The sequence below is a fragment of the Neomonachus schauinslandi genome, chromosome 7 (assembly GCF_002201575.2).
Source record: "Neomonachus schauinslandi chromosome 7, ASM220157v2, whole genome shotgun sequence".
Classification (NCBI taxonomy): Eukaryota; Metazoa; Chordata; class Mammalia; order Carnivora; family Phocidae; genus Neomonachus; species Neomonachus schauinslandi.
Genome location: NC_058409.1, coordinates 114,764,658 through 114,788,073, shown reverse-complemented (window position 1 = coordinate 114,788,073; position 23,416 = coordinate 114,764,658). Strand labels below are relative to the sequence as shown.

Sequence of the window (23,416 nt, the reverse complement as noted above, 5' to 3'; positions counted from 1 at the left end):
TTACTATCTTGAATTTCCTATAGCATACTGCCAGAGTTGTCCCTCATCGTGAATGATTTTTGTTTCGTTAACAAACTGATAAAAGGCCTACTATGTGCTGTGTTCCTGAATGCATGTGAGTGTGTGTGTGCACAGGAGTGGTTAAGGCACGGATAAGACTTCCTCATTTCAAAAGTGCATATAGTTTTTAATCACCGCAAAATAATGTAAATGTTTAAATAAGAGGTAAGGTAAATGGGATACTGGCTGTGGGCTGACTTTGAAAGCATCATGCCATAAGGATCTAGCATGGAACACTGATGCCTTGGTATAGTTTCTATTAGAGAAACTTATCTTGCAAAAATGCATACTAGAGAGAAAGGGTTTTTTTTCTTTTTTTAAAATCTTATCCCTTAACATTTAAAAATATTTAAATATATAACACCTTCAGGGCATGAACGGAGTGAGGTCAGTTTTGTTTAACAAAAACAGGGCAGCCTGTGAAGCTTGAAAGAAAAAAATCAAATACAGGACAAATCACAAGAAGGCCTATTTTATGAAGGGAGTAGTAAACCAAGAGGTGTTCCAGACGAAAAACATCAGGTAGGTTTAAAACTATTTGAAATTTATTTGTAGTACGGGTTCTACTTTGAGAATACGAGGTTCCTGGATAGAGAGACAACCATCAAATAAGTTTGGGGGAGCTGTTAGATTTTAAGCATTTTAGAGAAATTGGAGCACAGAAGGATGGAGGGACATACACATGATACTCTGTGCTCGGTGGAACAGAAGGACGTGCTTTTGGTTGCCAAGGGCGCTGCACACCTTGGCCCTACCCCTAAAGATGTTTCAGAAGAGGTATGAGCAGAAAATGTACTGTATTGTAACTTTGACATCAGAGACGGCAGTGGTCTTAAGGCGGAGGGTTTCCTCTTATAATTCACAACGAATGTGCTGTGTTCAAGGCTGTACGACAAATCATTTCATGTTTTCTTTCCTGCAAGATAAAGGGGTTGGAACATATGATTTCTCATTGCATTTATCTCTATGGAATCTTACGACTCTGTCAGGGATGACAATCATTTCTAATTCTCCTACACATCATGTTGCCCATATCAGAATCCAGACTGGACCGATTCAGGGTCTGAGCCAGTTTGACAACTCTTGGGTACTTCTGCTGATAAGGAAGTTGACTGAGACTGTGGTAGGCATACAGAATGAAGCTGCAAAGCACCACCATTCGTGCATTCAGCCAACATTCAGACCTGCCTGCTATTTTTCAGGCACTGCACCAGGCACTGGGAACGCAGAACCAGATGAGCCATGGTCTGCTCAGGGAAGCCTCCTCAGTGGAGGAAAAAACAACAAGAAAAGTGCCATTGGAGGCCTGTCCTAGGGCATATGGCAATATAGAGGCAGGACGGGTACCTCAGCCCTGAGGTGTCCTTAAGCAGAACAGGAAGTGAGGATCAGAGCGCTACCTCACTTCTAAACAAGACAGCAGGATCGTCGGAGCTTCCCCTTGACTGACTGGCAAAGGAGCGGCTTTTTAAAACAAGCCAAACAGATCTCCATCTTCTAGGGAGACCCTGGCACGGGCTCCTTGATTCTGCCAATTTTTTATGGACGGAAATACCTAGGAGGGAAGAACTGGTGAGTCTTTGGAAGTAAGAGGAGGTCCCTGGAAAGGGGCTGCATTTCCTACCAGGTGTCCCGAAGGGACTAAACTACTTCCACCTGGGAGAAAAAGACTGTGGCAGTTGAGGGCACGGGAGGGTGTCTGTCTGGAGTCATTTCAAGGCTTTTTCCACCTTGCCTGATGTGGCAACAAGGAAAGATTTATTCGTTTCATTTATTTTCAATTTTTAAAGATTTTTCTTTTCCCTTCCCCCGCTCCCAGCCACTCTGGTTTGGGTTTTCCATATGACTCATAATCCCTTCCGAAAGTGGAGTCGAATTCATAAAAGTGGTGGAAGGGGGGGGGGCAGGCTGGGAGCCCCGGGGAGTCTTCACTACCTACATTCCCACTCAGCCCCTGGCGCGAGCGGCGGCCGGGGCGGGGACACCCAGCCTGCGCCCGGGATGGCGGATACTATTCACACCCCGGCGGCCGGGACCCGGTGACTGGGCGCGGGAGGGTCTGCAGCGGGCGGCGCTGCAGCAGCCTCCGCACGGCCGCCGCCGCCCGCGGGCGCGAGTGTGCGCGGGTGTGGAAGGCCGGCGTGCGGGCCGCGAGGGGTGTGCGCGCGTGAGGCGGAGCGGGGCTCGCCCCTCGCCGGCGCCCGCCGCCCCGCCGGTGATCGCTCTCCGGCCGTCTCCAGCACCCTTGGCCCCCCACGGCCGTTGGTCCGGGCGGGGGAGGGAGAAAGTGAGACTCGGTGTCATCACCATCCATTGTCAAGAGGGGAGGAAACTGGAATCCAGCAGTGGCGAGCAGCAGCTGGGCGGTCACATCTGGGAATGCAAAGCCGACCTCCCCCCCCCTCCTCCTCCTCCACCACCTCCTCCTCTTTCACCCAGGATCACTTCCGAAACCACTTCGCCTTCAGCCCCTGCCTCGGCCAGAGGTTTCATTTTTAACTGAATATTTACGAAAGCTGGAAGCGTGCGAGGGGGTGGGGTGGGGTGGAAATAGCGGCTGCTTCTTTTCCAGGGATTTATTTAATGGGGATGTGTTCAAGGCAAGAGCGAATTCAGAAGGATATCGACGTCGTGATCCAGAAGTCCAGAGCCGAGAAGGACTGCCTGTTTGCAGGTGAGTTCTCGCCTTTCCGGAGCCTCGCACCCAGCGCCAGCTTCCCCTGACCGCCCGCCGCCCCCCTTCCCAGGTCTCTGACCGCGACCTGTGTGGCTCGGGCTGGGGGTGGATTGCACGTCCCCATTCCGGGGTTCATTTGGCAACAGCTGCTGCAGCGGGAGCGGGAGCCAAAAGGGGGAGGGGGCGCCAGCCTCTCCCCTACTCCCCTCCCCCCCCCCACCAGTCTGGGGCGGCCACCAGCTCTGGGGGCTGAACCACGGTGGCCCGAGCAGGGGTCTAGGCGGAGGTGCCGTGCGTGCTCTTTTTATCCCCCTGTGGATGCCCCGAGCGTCCCAGCCCGCCTCCGGGCTTTCAGCAGCTGCGGCCGAGCCGGGCGGGGAGGACCTGCGGGTTTGCGCAATGGGCTGAGCGGCGGCGGCCGGCAATGGAGCCCGCTGCGCTGCGCTACGCTGCGCCGGCCGGCTGCGCCCGGCGCCGATGCCCCCGGGGCGGGGTGGGGGGGCGCAGCGCTGGCCGGATCTCCGCGCCTTCAGCTCGCGTTAGTCCCCTCCGACTGGCAATGCGTTGCCCCGGAAAGACAAGGGATTCCCGGGGTTCCCGAGGCGCCCTGCTCCCATGCCTGGGGGTCGCCTTTCGTCCATTTTGCTCCCCGGGGAGAAGGATCGGATTTTGCTTTCTCAGCCGCGAGCTCGGCGGGGGCCGCTTCCGGCCACCCCGACCGGGAAATTCCCGCCGTTGCCATGGCACCCGGCACTTGTTGCGGGGGGCGGCCTCCCGCGGCACCCGGCCCGGGGTGCACAGCATCCCCTCCTGCGTGGCGCGGAGACGGGACCTCGCGGTTCTCCAGCCCGCCAGGCCTTCCCTTGGTTCCACTAAATAGGGGGCCCAAGTCATGACCAAGGTGAAAAACCCACTCGAGGGGTAGCTTTTAACAGGACTTTTCCGTTTCAGATTTCAGATACTCAGATTCCACCTTTACTTTCACCTACGTTGGCGGCTCCAAAAGGTATTTGTGTGTATAGAGTTGCTTCATTTCCTGTTCACAGGCTTGTGTTTCCTTTGTTCTTAGCATGTTCCGTGTTTGGGTATTTTTTTTTCTCTTGTTGCTGTCCTTTCGCCACATCCCAGGCTCGAGGTCCCCCCGTTTTAAATAAGAGGGGACATAAATATGTTTGCTTCAAGTGTTTCTGCGATCACGCCACAGGCAATGAGCAGAACTCTTGCACTGTTCATGTTAAAGCTGTTACACTGTAGTAGCTTGCTCTTGAGACGTTTGGGGGTTGATAGATTCAAGCGGGTGCAGAACTGGGTATGAAGTGAAATGCATAAAAGATAGAAGATGTCACAAACTAGTTTGAACACAAGTAATAATTTTCCTGGTGAGTTGGGGCTGCGTGTTTCCATGTTTTCTGAAGGTTGATATAAATATGCAGTCTGCCAATTCTCCATACCTTTTTTTTTTTTTAAGGAGCGGTATTTTGGTTTTCGCATTTAGTTTTGGAAAGGATTTGGAAGTTATATGTAGCTGGAGTGTGTAACTTCTCTCTTGAGGGGGAGGTATGACAGATGCATATATTAATACCAAATTGTTAACAGTGTGAAAGAAGTCCAAATCCAATTTTGTATTTAGGAAGTAGAGTGAAAATGAAAGGTAGCTTTTAAAATATGCCTTGCCGTCTTCACTTGTTAAGTTAGGATTTTCTCCCTTTTAGCCCTTTGGGGACACTGGTTTAAAAGAGCGGTGGCCGCATACAAGAACTGTCAGAGATTTATCCTTGCTGTTAGGACTTGACATTTAATATCATTTGACCACATTCCAAAATATCGCTTAGCTTAATGGAAACATTTATGAACATATAAATTGCAAAAGAAGCTTTCCTCTGTAAATACATTTTTTAAGAGATTGGAATTAATGTGAATCTTTAAAATGCTTGGGATCTGTGCTGCAATCTATATCTCAAAAAAGCTTTAATTAAAACAGTTCTCATATTTCCCATATGTACAGCCTAAGCCTCAGGATTGGTATATTGATTTGATTTACTAGTTGAGAACATAGCACATATAACATATACTTATTGGGAAAGAATAAAATTACAGTACTTCGTAATTTACTATCATCCTTGTAGTTATGAATAAAAAGAGTAACTTAGAGGAGATTCAGCTAAATTAATGCTGCTCCTACACTTACTATCCAAAGGAGGTTGGTGTATGACTAATATCCTTTTGGATTATTTTAACAGTTAAAATATGCCATGTGGCCCATTGAAAACATTCTCCATGCAATCAGGTAGATAGCTGCTTGAGTAGTCGGCTTAACAGTTAATGTGGTTTACCCAGTGAGAGGTGTGGCCTGGAGAACGCTCTGGGTAGGTTTTTCAACTAGCTAGCTTATTTTCAATAAGATACTTGAGTTCTTTTGGGCTCAGTTTACTTATCTGTACAATGAGGGAGTGAGCCACACACTTAATCTCTAAGATCTGTTAGATGCGGCAGTAAGATTCTTTATCAGCAAATTATTGAACTGGTGTTAACACAGCAAAAGGTGGAGAAGGTATGAATGCCTCAGGAGCAAGGCCGGGGGGTTGGGATGAATAATTAACTGATTCAGATAACATCGGTTTTCACTGTAGGAACAAGCACTATGGTTGCTCTTAAAGTAAGAGATGTTTCATTTTCTATGTAATCCTATTAAGGGATAGTATTTTCTTTTGTCTCTGATTTAAATACCTGGGACTTGTATATCTACTAAAGAAGACTTTAACGGACTGTTCTGTGATTGCTTTGTCTCCCTAAAAGCTTGTTCTACAAAACGATATATAGGTTGTTTTAGTATAATAATGATAATAATCCCTTTAATGATAATCCCTTTATGCATTTATAGCTAATGGCAGAGAAGACTTTTTTTTCCCTGAAGATAAAAATGCATTGTTTTCATTAACTATATTAGAATCTGATATTTATTATATATTTCTCATTGTGGCATTTAAAATTGGGCATTTAAAATTTTTAAAAATCCTGCTGTTTTTATTGAAAGTGCTTATTAACTTATAATAGTCCATTAATAGTGTCATTTCCGGTAAACTAGACTTACTTCACCATTAAAGGAGGTGGGAATCTTAAGGAGAGATAGTACGGGATTATCTTGAATTATATTTAACTATCGTTTCATATAAACCACTGAGAACATATTTAAGGATAATTTTCAATTCAGGTTGTAGATAAAACTTAGTAAACCATTTTTTCTTTCTCACACTTTCTAAGAACAAGTTACACTTTGTTCTAAAGGCAAAGGTTGACCTTACGTGTTACTATTCAAAAAAAGAAATAACTTGGTGAATTTTTTTTACACATACATTTTTTTATGTTTTTGTGCGTAAGAGGAAATGCCAAGAGGCGATTGTGTCAGGGCTGGCCAGTGGCCTGGTAAATTGACCTTTCATTTGGAGGTTGAAGGGCTTGTTAACGTTTGCTGTTCTGCTGTCTTGGTGGACCTTAGGTGAGGAATAAGGGGGGAGCGGATGGTCAGCTGGGAGACTGAGTTCAGTTAGTTTTCCCTAAAGAGCAGTTTCATGTAGTCATTATATCCTCACTTTTGGATGTACAAACTGAGCTCAGAGAGCTTAAGAACGATGCTGAAATTTACTCAGTTCATTTAAGAAGCTACCATGTACACCCTGTCCTGTCACCCTCTCGAGACCTGTGCTCATTCCTCTACACTAGTGTTCTCAGCCTCTTTGAACATGGAGACACTTGAGCATTAAAGCATCATGCAGATACTGATAGGAGAGTGATAGTTTTAGTGTCTTTCGACTGAGAAATAATGAGAAAGAGATGTTAAATGTTATGAATCTGATTATTAATCCATCTGCAATGCTTAAAAATTTGTGGTATATATACAGCTAGATTAATTTATTCTAGCAATGGTCTTTGTAACACACCTCTGATTCCTGGACTTTTTTTTTTTAAGATTTTATTTTTTTATTTATTTGAGAGAGCGAGAATGAGAGAGAGAGAGAGAGAGAGAGCACATGAGAGGGGGAAGGGTCAGAGGGTGAAGCAGACTCCCTGCTGAGCAGGGAGCCCAATGCGGGACTCGATCCTGGGTTGTCAGGATCATGACCTGAGCTGCAGGCAGTCGCATAACCAACTGAGCCACCCAGGCGCCCTGATTCCTGGACTTCTTGGAATAACTTCAAAACCATCAGTGGTTCAGGGCCTGCCATGGGCACCAACCCAGTGCTGTTTCCAATTTCAGGGGTGTGCTGATGTCTGGCCTCGACTGTAGACAATTTGGAAGTTTATGCAAAAGTCATTCCTTCCCTGTACTTGTCATGCTTGTGATCTTCTGCCTCCTTTCTCCCTTATTGATTGATAGTAAAATCCCTAAGACCACAAAGGTTTGGGATTCTGGTTCTTCATCTCATTTGCAGTCAGTCTTGCAGTTAGTGGTGGAAGAAACAGAAGGGAGGAAGTGAGTAGTGACAGTGACTAGGGCTGGGAGAGCAGGTTGAGTCTCTGGTGCCAGTGGTCCGCAAAGACAAGGACTGAGCGAGGTGAGCCCGTTGGGCCTGGCCATAGACCCCTGCTGGATTCCCCTGATTGTGAGCTTCCAGTAAGGAAAGTGTATTGTGAGGATATAACAGAGGTTTTAAAAATACACAAATAAAAAGTGTTTATTGTAAAAAAATTTTTTGTTAAAGAGATAAGTCAAAAAAATAAGAACACATGATTTTTTCATTTCTATTAATGTGTTAGAATTTATTCTTTCAGAATTTTTATGTGTCTATATGCTTATAAAATATATGCATCCAGGATTGTATTATACTCTTTGGAGACCTCAATGTTTTTTCACCCAAGAATATAACAATGTCTTCCCTTTAGGAAGGATATGAGAATAAAGAAATGTTTATTAAATTGAGAGTTTTCCAATCAAGGAGTGTGACTGCATGATAAGAAATCTAACTTTTATATTAGAAATTATTAATACATTAGAAACTTAATATCTGGCAGAATGTTCAGAATTCCCTATAGGTGTACGCCTTTTATTGTAGGAATAGACACTTTTTCACGTGGTCACGGGTAGAGTGGCATCTTTTGAAGTATGTGCGCTGCCCCCCCCCCCCCCAGGATATTCTGTTCACATAACTGTTTTGGAGCATCACATGTAACACTAACAATAGCGTCCACAGTCCCTCAAGTCACATGCTATCTCTTCTTTTTCCTGGGCCTTTGCACATGCTGCAGAACACCCATCTACACCCTGTCCTCCCCACCCTCCCCCATTTCAACCCTGGGAAGCCTTCATTGTTGGATCTTTGCTAAGGCCAATTCCCCTCGGAGGAGCCTTTCTTGGCATCCCCTTCCCTGTATTATCCTTTTAGGTATTTCTAAAACCATGTTGTCACATTGTATTGTTAGCACCTGTTTACTTGATCATCTCTCTGACCTTGAGCTTCTTGGAGGCAGGGTCTGTCCTGTTGATTGCAGTTTCCCTAGCCCCTAGCTCCCTGCCTAGTACAATATGTTTTTTGGATAAGTAGATGTTGATTCAATTATTAAACGAATGCTAAAAGGTCTTCTGGCAGGTGAGAAGCAATTTCCTAACTAAATGGTCAGGTATAGAGATAGTCAAATACTTCAAAAAGCCCCAAATCTGGTAATGTCACTTGCAATAGAATTTCTTCAGAATCCAGAAGTTGCCCAGCCAAGTTATAAGCCCTGTGGCATGCTCAAATGCTTTTAGAAGACAGAAAGATAATGCAGTTGCTCAACATTATGAGGAAGTTAATGGGGACTGTGACACACTAGAGAGTTTGGACTCTAAAAGTATTTAATTCAGTTTAAAAAATCAGTAGCACTCTGGTGAACAAATTTTCTGAGGGCCCTAATCCACCTGGGCTCCCAGTGTTTAATTCCTTGCTGATGGGATGCCATGGAGAGAGGCAATCTACTTGATTACTAAAGTGCATTTGTTTTGACTTTTTTGAAAGGAGAAGTGTATGTGGGTGCAGGAATGGGGGCATTGAGAGAGTGGTGAAGTAGAAAAAGAGCATCTCAGAAAGATTAATCAGTTTTCATTGTGAAAGAATTACATACTCATTCTAGAAATCTTGAAATATGCAATTATTTTGAAACCATCAAGTGCTTCTTAAGATGTCATAATGAAAAGAATGATCATTTTTTAAAATCAGAAATTAGCATGTTCCTCTTGGCAATGGGGACTTGCTTCTCAATTTTATACTGTATCAATTATTATCCAAAATAATGATTTTTTTTTGAAAAAAAGTCTTTTCCTTGGAGCCCTGGGAACCTACGTTGGAAGCTGGGGTGCCTGGTGGAAGGGAGTTTGAAGGAAGCTGAATGAGTGAGTGAGATCTGAGCTTTCGTATCCCTTTGTAAATTATAGCTGCTCTGGCTCTTTTCTGTACAAATTTTTTTGAAGAAGATTTCATTGTTAAATGAATTTAAAAACCACTGACCTAAAATAACCACCAATTTAACATAACTATAACTTTATTGAGACTTATATAGTAAAATATTTAAAGTCCATTTATTTCATGGATTAAGATAATATTCTTACTTGTAATTATTGGGCATGGTCTTTGCATGCCTTTTGCCTGCCTCACATCCTATGTTTGTGGCAAAGACAAGTAGGTATTTTGTTAGCTATTTTACATTTTATAGTTAAAGAAACTGAGGCTTGGGTGATTTAAATAGCTTACAGTTATTAAGCAGAGTAGGGATATGTTGCAGTGTGAGTCGATGTTTATGTAAGGCTTAAGGGGCATTGGTTGAACTGGCATGACTAGGATGGCTGGGAATGTTTGAGGTTGGGGAGGGATTGCTTGGTAGGTTGCCCGCCAGGGGCCCGTACTGAAAATTCTGCTGGCTGGCAAGGGAAATGCCTGAGCCCAGGGCTGAGCATTAATAGTGAGAAAATTATGTACGTTGGCTGTGGAATCCTTACACAAATATTGGGCCGACCCATTTAAATTCCCCATCATTTCTCTTGGCAGCAGTTTGAAAAATACATGCAAGAGAGCATTTATCAGTCCTAAAAATATTTTGTAATTCTCTGTACAGATTTGCTTTTGGATAGATTGTGCTATAGTAGATAAATCTTGCTTTAAGACAGATGCCACTGACTCAGTATGGAATGGTTAAGTTACTGGCATGTCATCTTTCTCTTTTCACTCGCTACATTTTTGAAATTCCGTTTTCCATGTACCCCCAGGGAAGACTAATAAGAAATATGCTTTTATTAATAAGGCTTTTCACTCCTATTTCATTGGGACATAATTTAGGTTTTCTGTCCAGGTGCCTCACTTAAATGCTGGACACTTCAACCCAGCATATCAGAACAACCCATCACTTCCTCGTTAAACGAAGCTTCTCTTCCCAGCCTTTCCCTGGTGTCACATCATCTGAGCCACTCAGGAGGAATCTGTCTCAGGTTTCGTGTATCCCACCTTCTTCATTTCTTTCGAGGCTTCAGTGGCTCTTTCTTTGAAATCATTGTGGGCATCTTCATCCCTCATAGTGTCAACATTTGGCCCAGGCCCTGATCACCTTGACTTAGGTCAGTCATTTTAACCCAGTGTTTTAAAATTCTTGTCTAACAGCTCCTCACCCATCCAGTTCATTGATACCCGAACTCTTTTTTTTTTTTTTTTAAAGATTTTATTTATTTATTTGACAGAGAGAGACACAGCAAGAGAGGAACACAAGCAGGGGGAGTGGGAGAGGGAGAAGCAGGCTTCTGAGCAGGGAGCTCGACGCGGGGCTCGATCCCAGGAACCTGGAATCACGACCTGAGCTGAACTAAAGCAGATGCTTAACGACTGAGCCACCCAGGCGCCCCGATACCTGAACTCTTTTAATTATGAATTTCACCATAGCATTTTTCTGCTCAGAAGCCTTCAAATGCGACCACGGTTTCTTCCCTATCAAATTGAAACCCCCATCCTTGGCTTTCTAGAGCCACCTTGCCCATCCAGTCGTATGTACTTCCGAGGCTTCCACTGTCCGTTTATTGACCTGGGTCTCTCCATTCAACGGCGGTTTGTATTTAGTGCATTAAGCATCCACAGCTGTGCAAGGTTTATTGACTGGTAGTTTCTGTGTCACATAATGACACAGGTTTGGATATCGAGATTATGATTTTATCATCACAGATGCCAGTTCATTTAATCTTTTCTTTAACCACTAGTGGCATTTCTGTGAACATTTATGACGTATTTATGCTCAAGAAGAGGATAGAGTAAGCTCATGAGTAGAACAGACTGAGAATGAGAAGACAGTGAAATCTGAGGAGGATGGAATAAGAATATAAATAGATTGTTCCCAATCCATTGCAGAATAATGACAAGTTTTGGGTGTAGTTCTTTTGCATATCGGTGACATCCCAGTTTATGGCTGATACCTTGTTGGTATTAATGGAGGATGCCAAAGCACAACATTAAATTTAAAAGGGAATACCTTTGTGCAGTCAGATCGATTTTCCCTGTACAGAAATGAGCAGAAAGCTAGCTGCTAACTGACTTTCCCCAAGATGGTTTTTTTCCGAACATTCTGAAATATAGATTGAAAAGATCATACTGATGGCCTGAAAGTGTTTTTAGGATTTCTCAACCAACTCAGAAGTGTTGTAGTTATTTGGATTTTCATCATGGTTTTGTCCAAAAAACGTATAGGTTGTTATCTAAGAATCACTTATAGAATATTTACTCTATAGAATGGAGCCAGAGACTAATATAACTATATTTGTTAGGCTTTCACACCTATGAAGAATAAAGTTCAGACAAAATTGGAAAACAAGCAAAAATGCTATTAAGGACAGAGCTGTGTAAAAGAGAAAATGTAAGTCAAATAAAAAGAAGTCACAAAAAAATCAGTACTCTGTTTAAAGACTAGAATTCTGGTTCCTAGCAGAGTGCCTAGAATATGGTAAGAATTTCCTACTATTTCTTAAATGAGAGTAATATTTTTTTTATATTGTGGGATAGCATTTCCCCAAACTATTTAATTAGGTGTTAGGTATGTGGCCAAATATGTCTGGGATATGCTTAGTTAAACAATATTAAACATTTCTAATGGTTGGCGTTTTGGAGCTTTTTACATACTAGTGTACATTATGCATATCCAAGAGGTGAATCAAGTATTCAGGGTTTCTCAGACTTACTTGCTTACAGATCTGGAACATCTTGAGAAAGTTGTTTTGTGGAAAACACTTTGGCAAACTCTGAGTCTTACTCATTAAAAATAGTTTTTGAGTAAACAGCAGTATAGTAGAAATAGAAATTGCCGATTCACAATTGAGCCCTGAAGAATTCACTTTCAGTAATTTTTATAGAATGTGCTTTATGACCAGGAAAGCTTTGGTTAAAGGCATTTGACATTTCATGTGACTGACTTTTCTACGTGAGGATTTATTTCTCTGGGTCTCTCACTTTGTCATCATTTGTGTTGAATCCATTTATGATAAGAGCTTTCAACCATTCTTCATCAAAGCCTTGAAGTTAGCAGGGCCCACTTTGGTACAGGATTAGAAGTCGGCCTCATAAGGAAGGGTTAGAGATAATGATTTTGTGTAGCAGGAGTACTCATTATGTCCTCTTAAATTCTGTCACTTTGACTGCAGTAGGGCTTCTTAGTGAGCAATCTGATGGAGTATATACTTTTGGAAAAATTTGTGTGAGGGAAATACGGAATTTATCTACATGTTTCTTTTTTTTTTTTAATAAATTACATCTAGAAATCAATGAGGGCATTTATTTTATGTATTTTCCTGCTAGTCACCAACTGAGAAATTAACTGAAGGAGTTTTAAAATATTTCTCAGAATTTTTTCAACATGAGTCCGGAAGCAAACTCTTTTTTTTTTTTTTTTTTTAGGCAGTGTCAGTCGTTACACTTTAGGAAGCCACATGCTACTTTTGGTAACACGTGAATGGAGAATGAAACTGGTGCTTCCAGGCGCAGTGCTGTGGACACAGTATCATGTATATATTGAAAATGATTCATGTTAACAGCAGACCTGTTCCTACCTATATGAACACTCCATAGCTCTTGTGATTTAGGGAAACCACTGGAACCCCACACATACTGAAAATCTAGTAAATTCTAGGTTTTTCATTTTGAAATCAGTGTGCAAAATCTTAAGTGAGTGAATTCATGATTGTGATGATACGTTTGTCAGTCTGTCTGTATCTGTGTCAGTGATCTTAAGAACAAAGTCTTAGCTACTGGAATGTGGAAGACCTGAGCAGAATGTAAAGATCTGCTTTATGGGTAAAAGCTGATGCAGTCATCATTTCTTATTAAAATGCACCACAGCTCGATATGCAAAAAAAAAAAAAAGGCCCTCTAGCTGCAAAGCAGTCATTACTTTATTATCACCACAGAATTTGATATGATTTCTCTAGTGAATGGCCAGATTCATTTTTAGTTAACTAAGAAAAAGTTTGAATAATTCACTGTGAGCCAAAGTCTCTCCTGTTTCTTTTTGGAGCAGTCCATCCTTATGGGAAAACCAGCTTAGAATGGTGATTTAAGTGAGTTTCAATTAATATGAGAATTGCATATTCTTGGCTGCATTTGATGCCCAAATGATAAAATTTGGAGCAAGAAAGATTTTAAACTTAGTTTTTTAAAAATCATACTAGTTTGGGGGTTAGTTGGTTAACAGTCTGACTCTTGGTTTTGGCTCAGGTCGTGATCTCATGGGTCGATTGATCAAGCCCTGCGTGGGGCTCCGCGCTCAGCAGGGTGTCTGCTTGAAGATTCTCTCCCTCTGGCCCTCCCCCCCACTTGTATGTGTGTATGCACGTGCTCTCTCTCTTTCTCAAATAAATAAACAAATCTTTAAAAAAAATGAAATCATACTAGTTTGATTTTCTTTTCTAAATGAGGTGAAATTGACATGTAACATTTGTTTCAGATGTACAATATAATGATTTGATATTTGTATATATCGTGAAATGATCAGCACAATAAGTCTAATTAAGATCTGTCACCGCACATAGTCACAAACATTTTTTTTCTTGTGATGAGGACTTTGAAGATCCACTCTCTTCTCAACTTTCAAATACGTAGTACGGTATTATTAACTATAATCACCGTGTTGTACATTATATCCCCATGACTTAATTGTAACTGGAAGTTTGTACCTTTTGATCCCCTTCACCCATTTCTCTTACCCCCACCCTCAGTTTGATTTAATGTGAGCTTTCTGTGTTGACTTCCTATGTCATTAATGTAAAATTCCCAGTGTCCTCAATTCTCGGTGTCCAACATACACAAAATCTTTGCCAGCTGTAGGTAATTGGCAGGGAAAAATCCACTTAGGGCAGTAGTTTCACAAAAGGTTTTTTAAAACAGAAGCGTGACGTTTCTAGTCTTTTGGGGGTACATTCTGTGAAATGTTACATTTCAGATGCACTTTTAAATGAAAATACAGGTGCTTACCACTACGTACCTGTTGGAGTGGCCAAAATCCAGAACATTGAGGACACCAGATGTTGGCGAGAATGTGGAGCAACAGGAGCTCTGGTTCTTTGCAGGTGGGAGTGCAAACTGGTACAGCCACTCAGAAGACAAAGTTTGGCAGTTTCTTACAAAAACTAAACATACTCTTGCCATACTGTACAGCAGTCACACTCCTCTGTATCCACCCAGAGGAGTTGAAAACTTAGGTTTACACAAAACCTGCACATGGATGTTTATAGCAGCTTTATTCAAAGCTGCCAAAACCTGGAAGCAACCAAGATGTCTTTCAGTTGGTGAATGGATAAGTCACCTGTGATACATACAGACAATGGAATATTATTCAAGCACTAAAAGGGAATGAGCTATCAAGCCTTGAAAAGACATGGGGGAAAGAATTCCTTTTTTTTTTTTTTTTAAGATTTTATTTATTTATTTGACAGAGAGACAGCGAGAGCAGGAACACAAGCAGGGGGAGTGGGAGAGGGAGAAGCAGGCTTCCTGCCGAGCAGGGAGCCCGATGCGGGGCTCGATCCCAGGACCCTGGGATCATGACCTGAGCCGAAGGCAGACGCTTAACGACTGAGCCACCCAGGCGCCCCCATGAATTCCTATGACTACATGAACGAGTCCAGTCTCAAAGGCTACAGACTGAATGATTCCAACTATATGATACTCTGGAAAAGGCACAAGTACGGAGACAGTGACAAGATCGGCTGTTGCCAGGGGTTATAGGAGAGGAAGGAACAAAGAGGTGGAACAGAGGATTTTCAGGACAGTGAAGCTGTTCTGTACTATATACTATTCTATTCTATATGCTATATAGTATGGTCCTATAATGGTGTGTAAGTGTCATACAGTTTTACAAATTCATAGAATGTATAACACCAAGAGTGAACCCTAGGGTAAACTATGGACTCTTGGTGATAATGATGTGTCTCTGTGGGTCCATCATTAATAACAAAGTACCACACTGATGGGGGATGTTGATCACGGGGCAGGCTCTGCACATGTGGAATAGAGGGTAGATGGAAAATCCCTGTACATTCTCTTCAGTTTTGCTGTGATCTCCAAACTACTCTAAAAATTAAAATCTATTAAAAAAATAGACAAGAAAAGCAGGTGCTTGCCAAGACTTTTTCAACTTCTAAATAAGGACTCTGATCTAGAGAAGTTTAAGAATTTCTTTTTTACTTAACACAGGCATATAAATTTGAATTAGGAAAATATAAAACTAGCTATTTATTTTTATTAAAAAAAGTGCCTTGGCACAAAACTAAAATGAATAGCCTATATTACAGATTTAGTATGTAGCTAATTCCATAGAGAAAAAAAATCACCATTTTAAATTAGATTTTCTATCAGTGTTTTCCAAATATAGATTATAAAATATACTAAACAAGAATATTTCAAGAAATATTAATAATTATTACAGAAATTCCATGCCTGCTGATTTTTTAGTCCCCACAATAATACATAACGCCAGTACACTTCTCAAATAAAATCAAGTAGGAGTTGGTGCTCTCAGATACTTCTGTGGCTGAATGCTGAGCATAAACACAAAGCATATTTGAAATGTGTATGCTGTTGTGTGTCTTTCATACATGACACATGCCTGCACACACACGCATTGATATGCACATACCTGCAAACATCGAAATTGCAATGCATTTTAAGTTTTTTTCCTAAACATGCAAAGATAGCCTTCTAAACTACATTTGCAGACATGAAGAAAATAGTAATATACCTATTTCTTTCTCCCTAACCACCCTACCCCCCAACTCCCAACATGCACAGACCATGAACAGACACGCAGTGCTCAAAGACAGGAGGTATTGAGAATTGAATTACACTGGAAAATTTTTGTGGGCTGGAGGAGTAAGCAGATGAGGGACACCTTATAGGTGAAACAACATCTGATTATGGCTTTTAGAACCACCCCAGACATCCATAATTCTTATACATAAAATTCTTATAAGTCCAACTTTAATTTGGATTGTGTTTACTTATTAATTGTAGTCTAAGTATTTTTCAGGGTTTATGAAATTGCATTTTATATTTTCCAAAGGAAATTTGTCCATTGTTAGTTGAGTTATAAGATTATTTTAAAAAATTCTTTGTGACCCATAACGTTACAGTGCAGTATAACAGAATGGACAGATTGATTCGGTTTCCTTTTAAACAACCAAATGGCTTAACCTCTTTGAAAAATCTTGACTTTATCATCTCTGAAATGGTAGTAATTTTGCAAGGTTTTTAGGATTGAACTTGATAATGCACTTGGAAGGGATTCCTGAAGACTACTCTCAGGCTCAGTGGTTTGCTAGGAGTCACAGGACTCAGAAAGCTGTTACACTCTGAAGTCCTGTGATAGTTTACAGTTATAGTTTATTATAGCAAAAGGGTACAGAATAAAATCAACAAAGGGCACAGGCTCATTGGGCAAAGTCCAGGAGAAATCAGGCACAAGTTTGCAAGTGTCTTATCAGTAGAGTCATGTGGACACACTTAATTTTCCCAGCAATGATGTGTGACAACACAGGCAAAGTGTTGCCAATCAGGGAAGCCCACCTGAGCCTTGGTGTCCAGGGTTTTTATTAGGGATCGGTCACAAAGGCATGCTGCACCTTTACAACTGACCTCGGCTGTTCAGACCCCAGCTTCCCAGAGCAAAAACATGTGTTCACCATACATCACGCTTGTTAGTATAAACTGTCTGAGCACACTGGTATTGCATGACCTAAGGCTTAGGGCATACAAAAACACTTTTATCAGGCAGAATATTCCAAGGGCTCAGAGCTCATTTCCTGGGAACTGGCCCAGGGCCAGTCTTGAGGACAGGCCTTTCTTGGGAATGTGCATGGTTTGAGCAACCAAGGCCTGCATTAAGCCTTCCCTGCACATATGGTGTCCAGCTCAGGCCTGACAGAGAAGGCAGCATCTGATGTCATTATTTATAGCACTAGCCCAATCCCAGTTCCTGCAGTCGGGACCTCATAAGCAGGCAGAATAAGGAAAACAAAAAAATTGTTCCCCTTTTTTGGTAGGACAACTGCCCTGTCTGGTCCGGAAATAATAAAATTTCCTCCATTTCTCCACTATCATTGAATAATAATTTCTAATAAAAACTACATTAAATGTACATGAAAGTTAAAAAAAATGGCAGTAGCATGTGTTTATTCAAGTAATTGCATGCTCTTTTTTCCCCCCCAAAATAGCATAGCATGTGTTCATTCATGTAACTGCCTGTGGGTTTTGTTTTTTTTTTTTTCCAGTGTCACAAAGTCCAAGTCTAAACTTTTATCAGTTTTAGAATCTAAAGATTCTCCAGACTCACTTTTGGCTATCATCAGGTCAGCACAGCATTCAGTAATAATGCTTTTCCTCTCCACAGGTCTGAGGTCCTGATCTTCACCTATAATTTTAGAATAATTAGGATTTTTTATTTAATTTGAAATAGTTTAGGTTATTGTTTAGATTCCTTATTTGCTTGCCCTTGTATTTTTCCCCCTTTCTTTAACTGAGTTGTGTAATATTAAATTAAGTGGTTTCTTTGGAAAGGCAGTGTAAATGTGTTGTGGGGCCCCCCCCAAGAGCCCTTCTCTTGCAGCTCTTTCCCCTGGCCCCAGCCTCCCTGATCCCAGGGAAGTCCAGCTGGGTATATTCTGATAACACGTGGAAGTACCTGCTGACTTCTGTTGCGTGGTCCGACGTGTCAAAACCTACTCTGTAGGGAGAAAACTTTTTCTGTTGTTGTTGTTGTTGTTATAGGGGAAAAAAAATTAACTTCAGGGCTGCATCATAGCTTTACCGGAGAGGCAAATGGTGGCCCCAGGGCAGATGGCCCAGGGTGACCATGAAATGAACTCGTCTGTTGAGGGCCGAGCTCGCACTTTGAAAACTTTCGCTGACGCTGGCCAATAAATGTCACAACTTCCTCCTGCCCAGCAGTTAGGTAACAGGTTTCTTTTGATATGTCTGTGTTTGTGTACATAAGGAAAAAAAACATGAATTTTGTAATCATGAAATAAAGGAACAAAGGCTCACTGAACAACTAATATGAGATGGGTAAATCCCAGTTCTTGCTTCTAAATTACCCTCACGTTTTTGTCCCAAGCAAATTTCTCATTTACTCCATGGACAGGATAGAGGAGAAGCTATTGGAAGGAAAAGGTGGCTGGAACAACTTTATGCACACTGATAGCCTGGATTGCCTCAACATCTACATTTCTAATTAAAGTATCTGGTTGATAATTTAAATTAATTTTAAGCAGTGTTGTAAAGGGAAAACTCTCCAGATTCTGTGGGAGAAGGTATTTTGGGACTGGGTATTTACATAGGCTTGCCACTTCTGCCTTCTTCCTTGCCCTGGATCCCTGCCCTTTACTTTTACTTTAATAGCTGCCTACCCTCCACTTCTCACATCCTACCTGGTCTCTGTAAGCTTCTGGTGTTTTATCTTGTTTCCCAGCAACTTTCAGGGCTGTTGGAGTTGCTACAACAAGCAAGGTGGAAAACACAAGGGTGGATGAGCATAGAGATTTGTAAGCCACCTGTGTTCATATTGTTCCTCCATTCCCTCTATATCTGCATGTCTGTCTGTGTGCAAGTCTGTTTATGATTTTTGTGAAGCAACGATTATTACAATTAAAATCTGGGGGAAATCTATTATTTTTAAGGAAATACTACCTGACAGATAAATGAATTGATTTTCCCCATGTTCCCCCCCCCAACCAAATTTGCTTAAGTGCATTGATTCCATACACTCAGTAAAGAAAAACATCACTGTCTCATAAAGTATGCTTCACTTGGGGGCACCTGGGTGGCGCAGTCGGTTAAGCGTCTGACTCTTGGTTTCTGCTCAGGTCGTGATCCCCTGCACAGGCTCGCGTGAGTGTATACCCTCTCTCTTAAATAAATAAATCTTTAAAGAAAAAGAAGTATGCTTCACTTTCCTGTGCCTTCCCTGTGCCAGAAACTCAGGCTGCCCTGCTTTAAGGGTTAGCCTCTCAGTAATGTTGGAAGCCATGAGGTTAGAGGACAGAATTATAAAATCAGATTTAAATAAAAAAACTAAAATCTTGATAATATTTGGCACAGGTCCATTAGCTCTGTATATGTTGTTACAACCTAAGGGCAGGCCTGGGTTTTCATAAAAACAGTCTATTGCTATTCAAACAAGCAAGCAGAAATTATTTTTTACCCTACTTGAAAAGGTCTGTGGATAACTTAAGTGTATTAAAAATCTTGCAGGTGGTTGAAATTTTATAAAATGCTGAATTTTATCTTTTTTCATGAATTCAGAAGATAGACCTTGTGTTCTTAATAGTTAATTTTTGTAGATAATTTCCCTAATAATAGGACATAAGTGAGGTTTAGTTCCAACTAAAAAGAATGTTACCATAGGTAAAATAGAAGACTCATAAACATTTCTGAACCCTTTAGAAAATTACTTTTTCTTAAAATCTTAGAAGACAAGAATGCCTCTTAACTATTTCTTGTTTTATTAAAAAAATGTTTCGGTAAAATACAATTGAGCAATTGAAATTTGTTTTCCCAATATCTACAGGCTTTTTTTTTTTTTTTTTTTTTTTTTGTTTTAAAATTAATTTTTTTTGGTTTTGAATCCAGTTTTTCCTTTCTTGAAGGTCTGTTGGGTCACTGATCAATGAGGCAAAAGACATTTAATCATCCTGGATGTGGATAGTGATTCTTAAGCTTCTTTTATTTCTTGTCTACTTAAAATGAGAGGGATTAGCTTTGGGAAGCTGGAAAAAAGTGATAGTGAACATTCCTCTTTGATAATCTACAGTAAAAAGTTTACAGATGCATCATTCTTAACAGCTTTACATTGTTTAAGAACTTCGTATAAAATTTAATTCCAGTGTCAACTAGTTGGGAAGCATTTAACCCAAAATAAAAGTCTTGGATTTTAAGTTCTAGAGGAGCCTCAAGAATGAGAACAACAGTTTCTTTCAACCTGAAGTTCTTTGGCCTCTGTGAGGAGAAGGTCTGAGTGGACAAGCAAACTATTTAGTTTGGTCATTAAAGGGGAACTAATTAACTAATTCAGTGGTCACTATTAAGGACCTGGTTAAGGAACCTTCTAATTTTGAATCCCTCACTCTTTGTCCTGTCTCTCCACACCCTATTCTTCTTTCCACTTTGCTTGTAATATGATGTGATTGGAAACCAAATAACCAAGCTTGTTAGAATCATGTCTCAAATGGGACAGACTTTGTCCAGGGACTCCAGAGGGAATGTAAGGACATGGCCTTGTGACATATTTTGGTGGTTTAAAACCTTTTTGTATGTTTTGTTTTCTTCTCTGCTCAATTTTATGGTTATTTTTATTTCTCATCCTCTGATTTAGTGCTTTGGCTTACAAAGCAGTATAAATGTTGCTCGTAGTACCATTTGTCATAGTGGCAAATGGCAACATGTTGACGGTGGGATACTGCTGTATGGTCAAGGCTATGCCATTAGAAACTTGTTTTCCCAAATATCCACTTTGGCTGAGTGGAGAAACCTAGATCTGAGGTGAGCCTAATTGAATACACACTGGGGTGGGGCTCACATTTGATGTCACTTCCTTTGCTTATAAATTGTTCCTTGCTTTTGAATACGAATAGAAAGGGTTACCACCAAGAATATGAAAGTAACATTTGCTAAGCTAAATTTTAATGAAATCATTTTGGCTTATTTATAGTCACTTAACATTTTCAGTTCAGGTGTTAATATTAATTCTACTTACTGGAGAGAAAGTACAGAAAATGTTATTCAATGTGATAACCACCTTGTTACTGCAGAAATGTAGAAGTTTGACATTTTAAATATCACATGTTTTAAGTTAGAAAAAATTGCCAGTGTCCCATAGCACAGAGAGATAAATCTGTGCTTGCTTGTGTCTCTTTAATCTTCCCCTTATAAAATTAAGCCTAGAGGCCTTATACTGTTTTAAATATTCAAAATTAGGTCACACAAATGTTGTGTCAGACTTCCAATTCATAAGTAGTATCCTCATGAATAGGAAGATAGGATATATTTATATCCTAATTGCTTAACTGTGGACCAGAGGTGAACATAGAATAATAATGGTGTTTTCAAATGTTAGTAAATGGTTTTTCTGTGACCTCATATACAAGTGTGATGGCTTCGCCACCCCCCCCCCCCCCCCCCCCCCCGCCCATATTAGAAAATATGGTCTGATAAGTGTGAGTACATTTGGGGAAGGCAGGATAGAAATCAGGATTGACCTGGAAAAGACTTGGTCCCAGTATTTGTGGATTAGGAGGGGGAGGGACTGAAGAGGAACTGGAAAAGCAGTGACCAGTAGGGGGAACGGGTAAGCAGCAGAACTCTGGGGTTCCAGGGATTTTTCCTGAAGAGGTTGAGGAGAGTTCTTGTGGTCGCTACAGTGGGGGCTCAGATTGAAAGCCATCCACGTAGGAAATGATTTAAATACGCTGTTCCTAGCTGGAGGGTGAATGCTTTATTTACTTTGAGGAAGATTTTTGACCCCTCTGTAGATTCCATCAATTTCAGATGTAATGTAAATACATTTTCCCTTTGGCTATTTTACAAGGACATTAAGGATTAATTGTATTTAAAAGAAAGTAGCTCTTGAACTCCGCATTGAACTCCCAGGAGAGGAGGAGCTGTTTATCATTTTCTCATCATTCATTCTTTATTCATTCATTTACCAAATATTTGCTGAATACCAATTATACTGAAGACACTATACCAGGTGCTCTAAATGGGAGTACAAAGATGAATGATTAATGATTAGGGTGACTTCTGCCCTCATTATATTGTGTGTTCATATTTTATTTTTAAAAATGCCCATTATAATGTGAGTAACTGTGTAGGGATATAATATTGCCAATCTCAGCATTAGCTGATCTTTGACTAACATCACTGACACATATTTTTACTTTGTAAATTCATTTTTCCTCTCTAATTTTAGAACTACTCTTAACTTCTACTGTAAAAATGCACAGCATAACTTCGTGTTTTTTCCTAAACTATAATCAATGTTATATGAACTACTTTTTCTTATTAAAAAAATAAGCACAAGTAATAATAGCAAACCAAAATAAACTCCCTACACATTCCCTCTTCCATTTAAGACACAATGGTCTTATTTTAGATGGCACATCGAGAGTCATTTTAACCCCATATTATTACTTGTGAAAATATTACTCAGTAGAAGTTTTAAAAAAGAGAGCTTCTAATATTTATATTCTTTAATTAGCATTAAAGAAGCATATATTAATCCACAGTTTGAATTAAAATATTTTAATTATCAGGGACATGAACTTAAGACCTTTCCGATGACCACTGATAGGATGTTCTAGTACAAGAATGCATGCTGTTTTCCGAAGGGGCTGGTGAAGGTTTCCTAGCTTAGGTGACTTTTTAGCTGGTTGGTTCTTGAAGTTCACTGAATAATGAGTGAGGAGTTTTGACTACCAGCCTGAAATGTTCATCTTTAATTTTAATCAGAGCAGGTGAAAGTAGATGAATTAATAATGTGTGCCTGATTCTCTCCTTTGGATTTGAAAAGAAATAAAGACTTTACCTCCTAAATTAGGCTAGAAAGGAGGAACATTTCTCTCTGCGATTATGTCTCAGTTTGGGTTTGTGTTTTTGGAAAAGGAAAATAAAAGTGCTGGTATTAGTAGCCTTTGTCACTGCCAAATAACGTAGATATTTTGATGTCTTGGACTGGTTATATAAAATGATAGCTAGGCACGTAGTCTCAGATGACAATCTGTAAAGAATGCTGAGCATGAAAATTATGCATTAAAAAATGCTGGGTTGAAAATAATAACAAGTGGGGACGCCTGGGTGGCTCAGTCGGTTAAGCGGCTGCCTTCGGCCCGGGTCATGATCCCAGGGTCCTAGGATCGAGTCCCACATCGGGCTCCTTGCTCGGTGGGGAGCCTGCTTCTCCCTCTCTCTCCCTCTGCTTGTGCTCTCTCTGTCAAATAAAAAAAATCTTTTAAAAAAAAAAAAAAAAAAAAAAAAAAAAAGAAAATAATAACAAGTGATAACTAAAGTTATATATAGATTCATATATTCAGTTTCTCTTCAATTTACATAATGTCATAAAAATGATAAAGTGCTTGAGTGTAGTCTTGACAGAGAACCAGCATCCAACTTCCACTTAGATCGCATGAGCCTGTCAGAAGCC

At 40.7% G+C, this 23,416-nt stretch overlaps 1 protein-coding gene across 2 annotated transcripts in view; it reads left to right on the top strand.

Moving 5' to 3' along the window:
- Positions 1–2,550: 2,550 nt before the first annotated feature.
- Positions 2,551–23,416, top strand: part of PARP8 (poly(ADP-ribose) polymerase family member 8) — a 171,364-nt gene continuing 150,498 nt past the window's right edge. For both annotated transcript variants that reach the window (XM_044916920.1, XM_044916919.1), the window contains exons 1-2: positions 2,551–2,734; positions 3,689–3,743. In XM_044916920.1, coding sequence (XP_044772855.1) covers positions 2,644–2,734; positions 3,689–3,743 — 146 coding nt within the window. In that variant the 5' untranslated portion in view covers positions 2,551–2,643. The remainder of the gene's footprint in view (positions 2,735–3,688; positions 3,744–23,416) is intronic.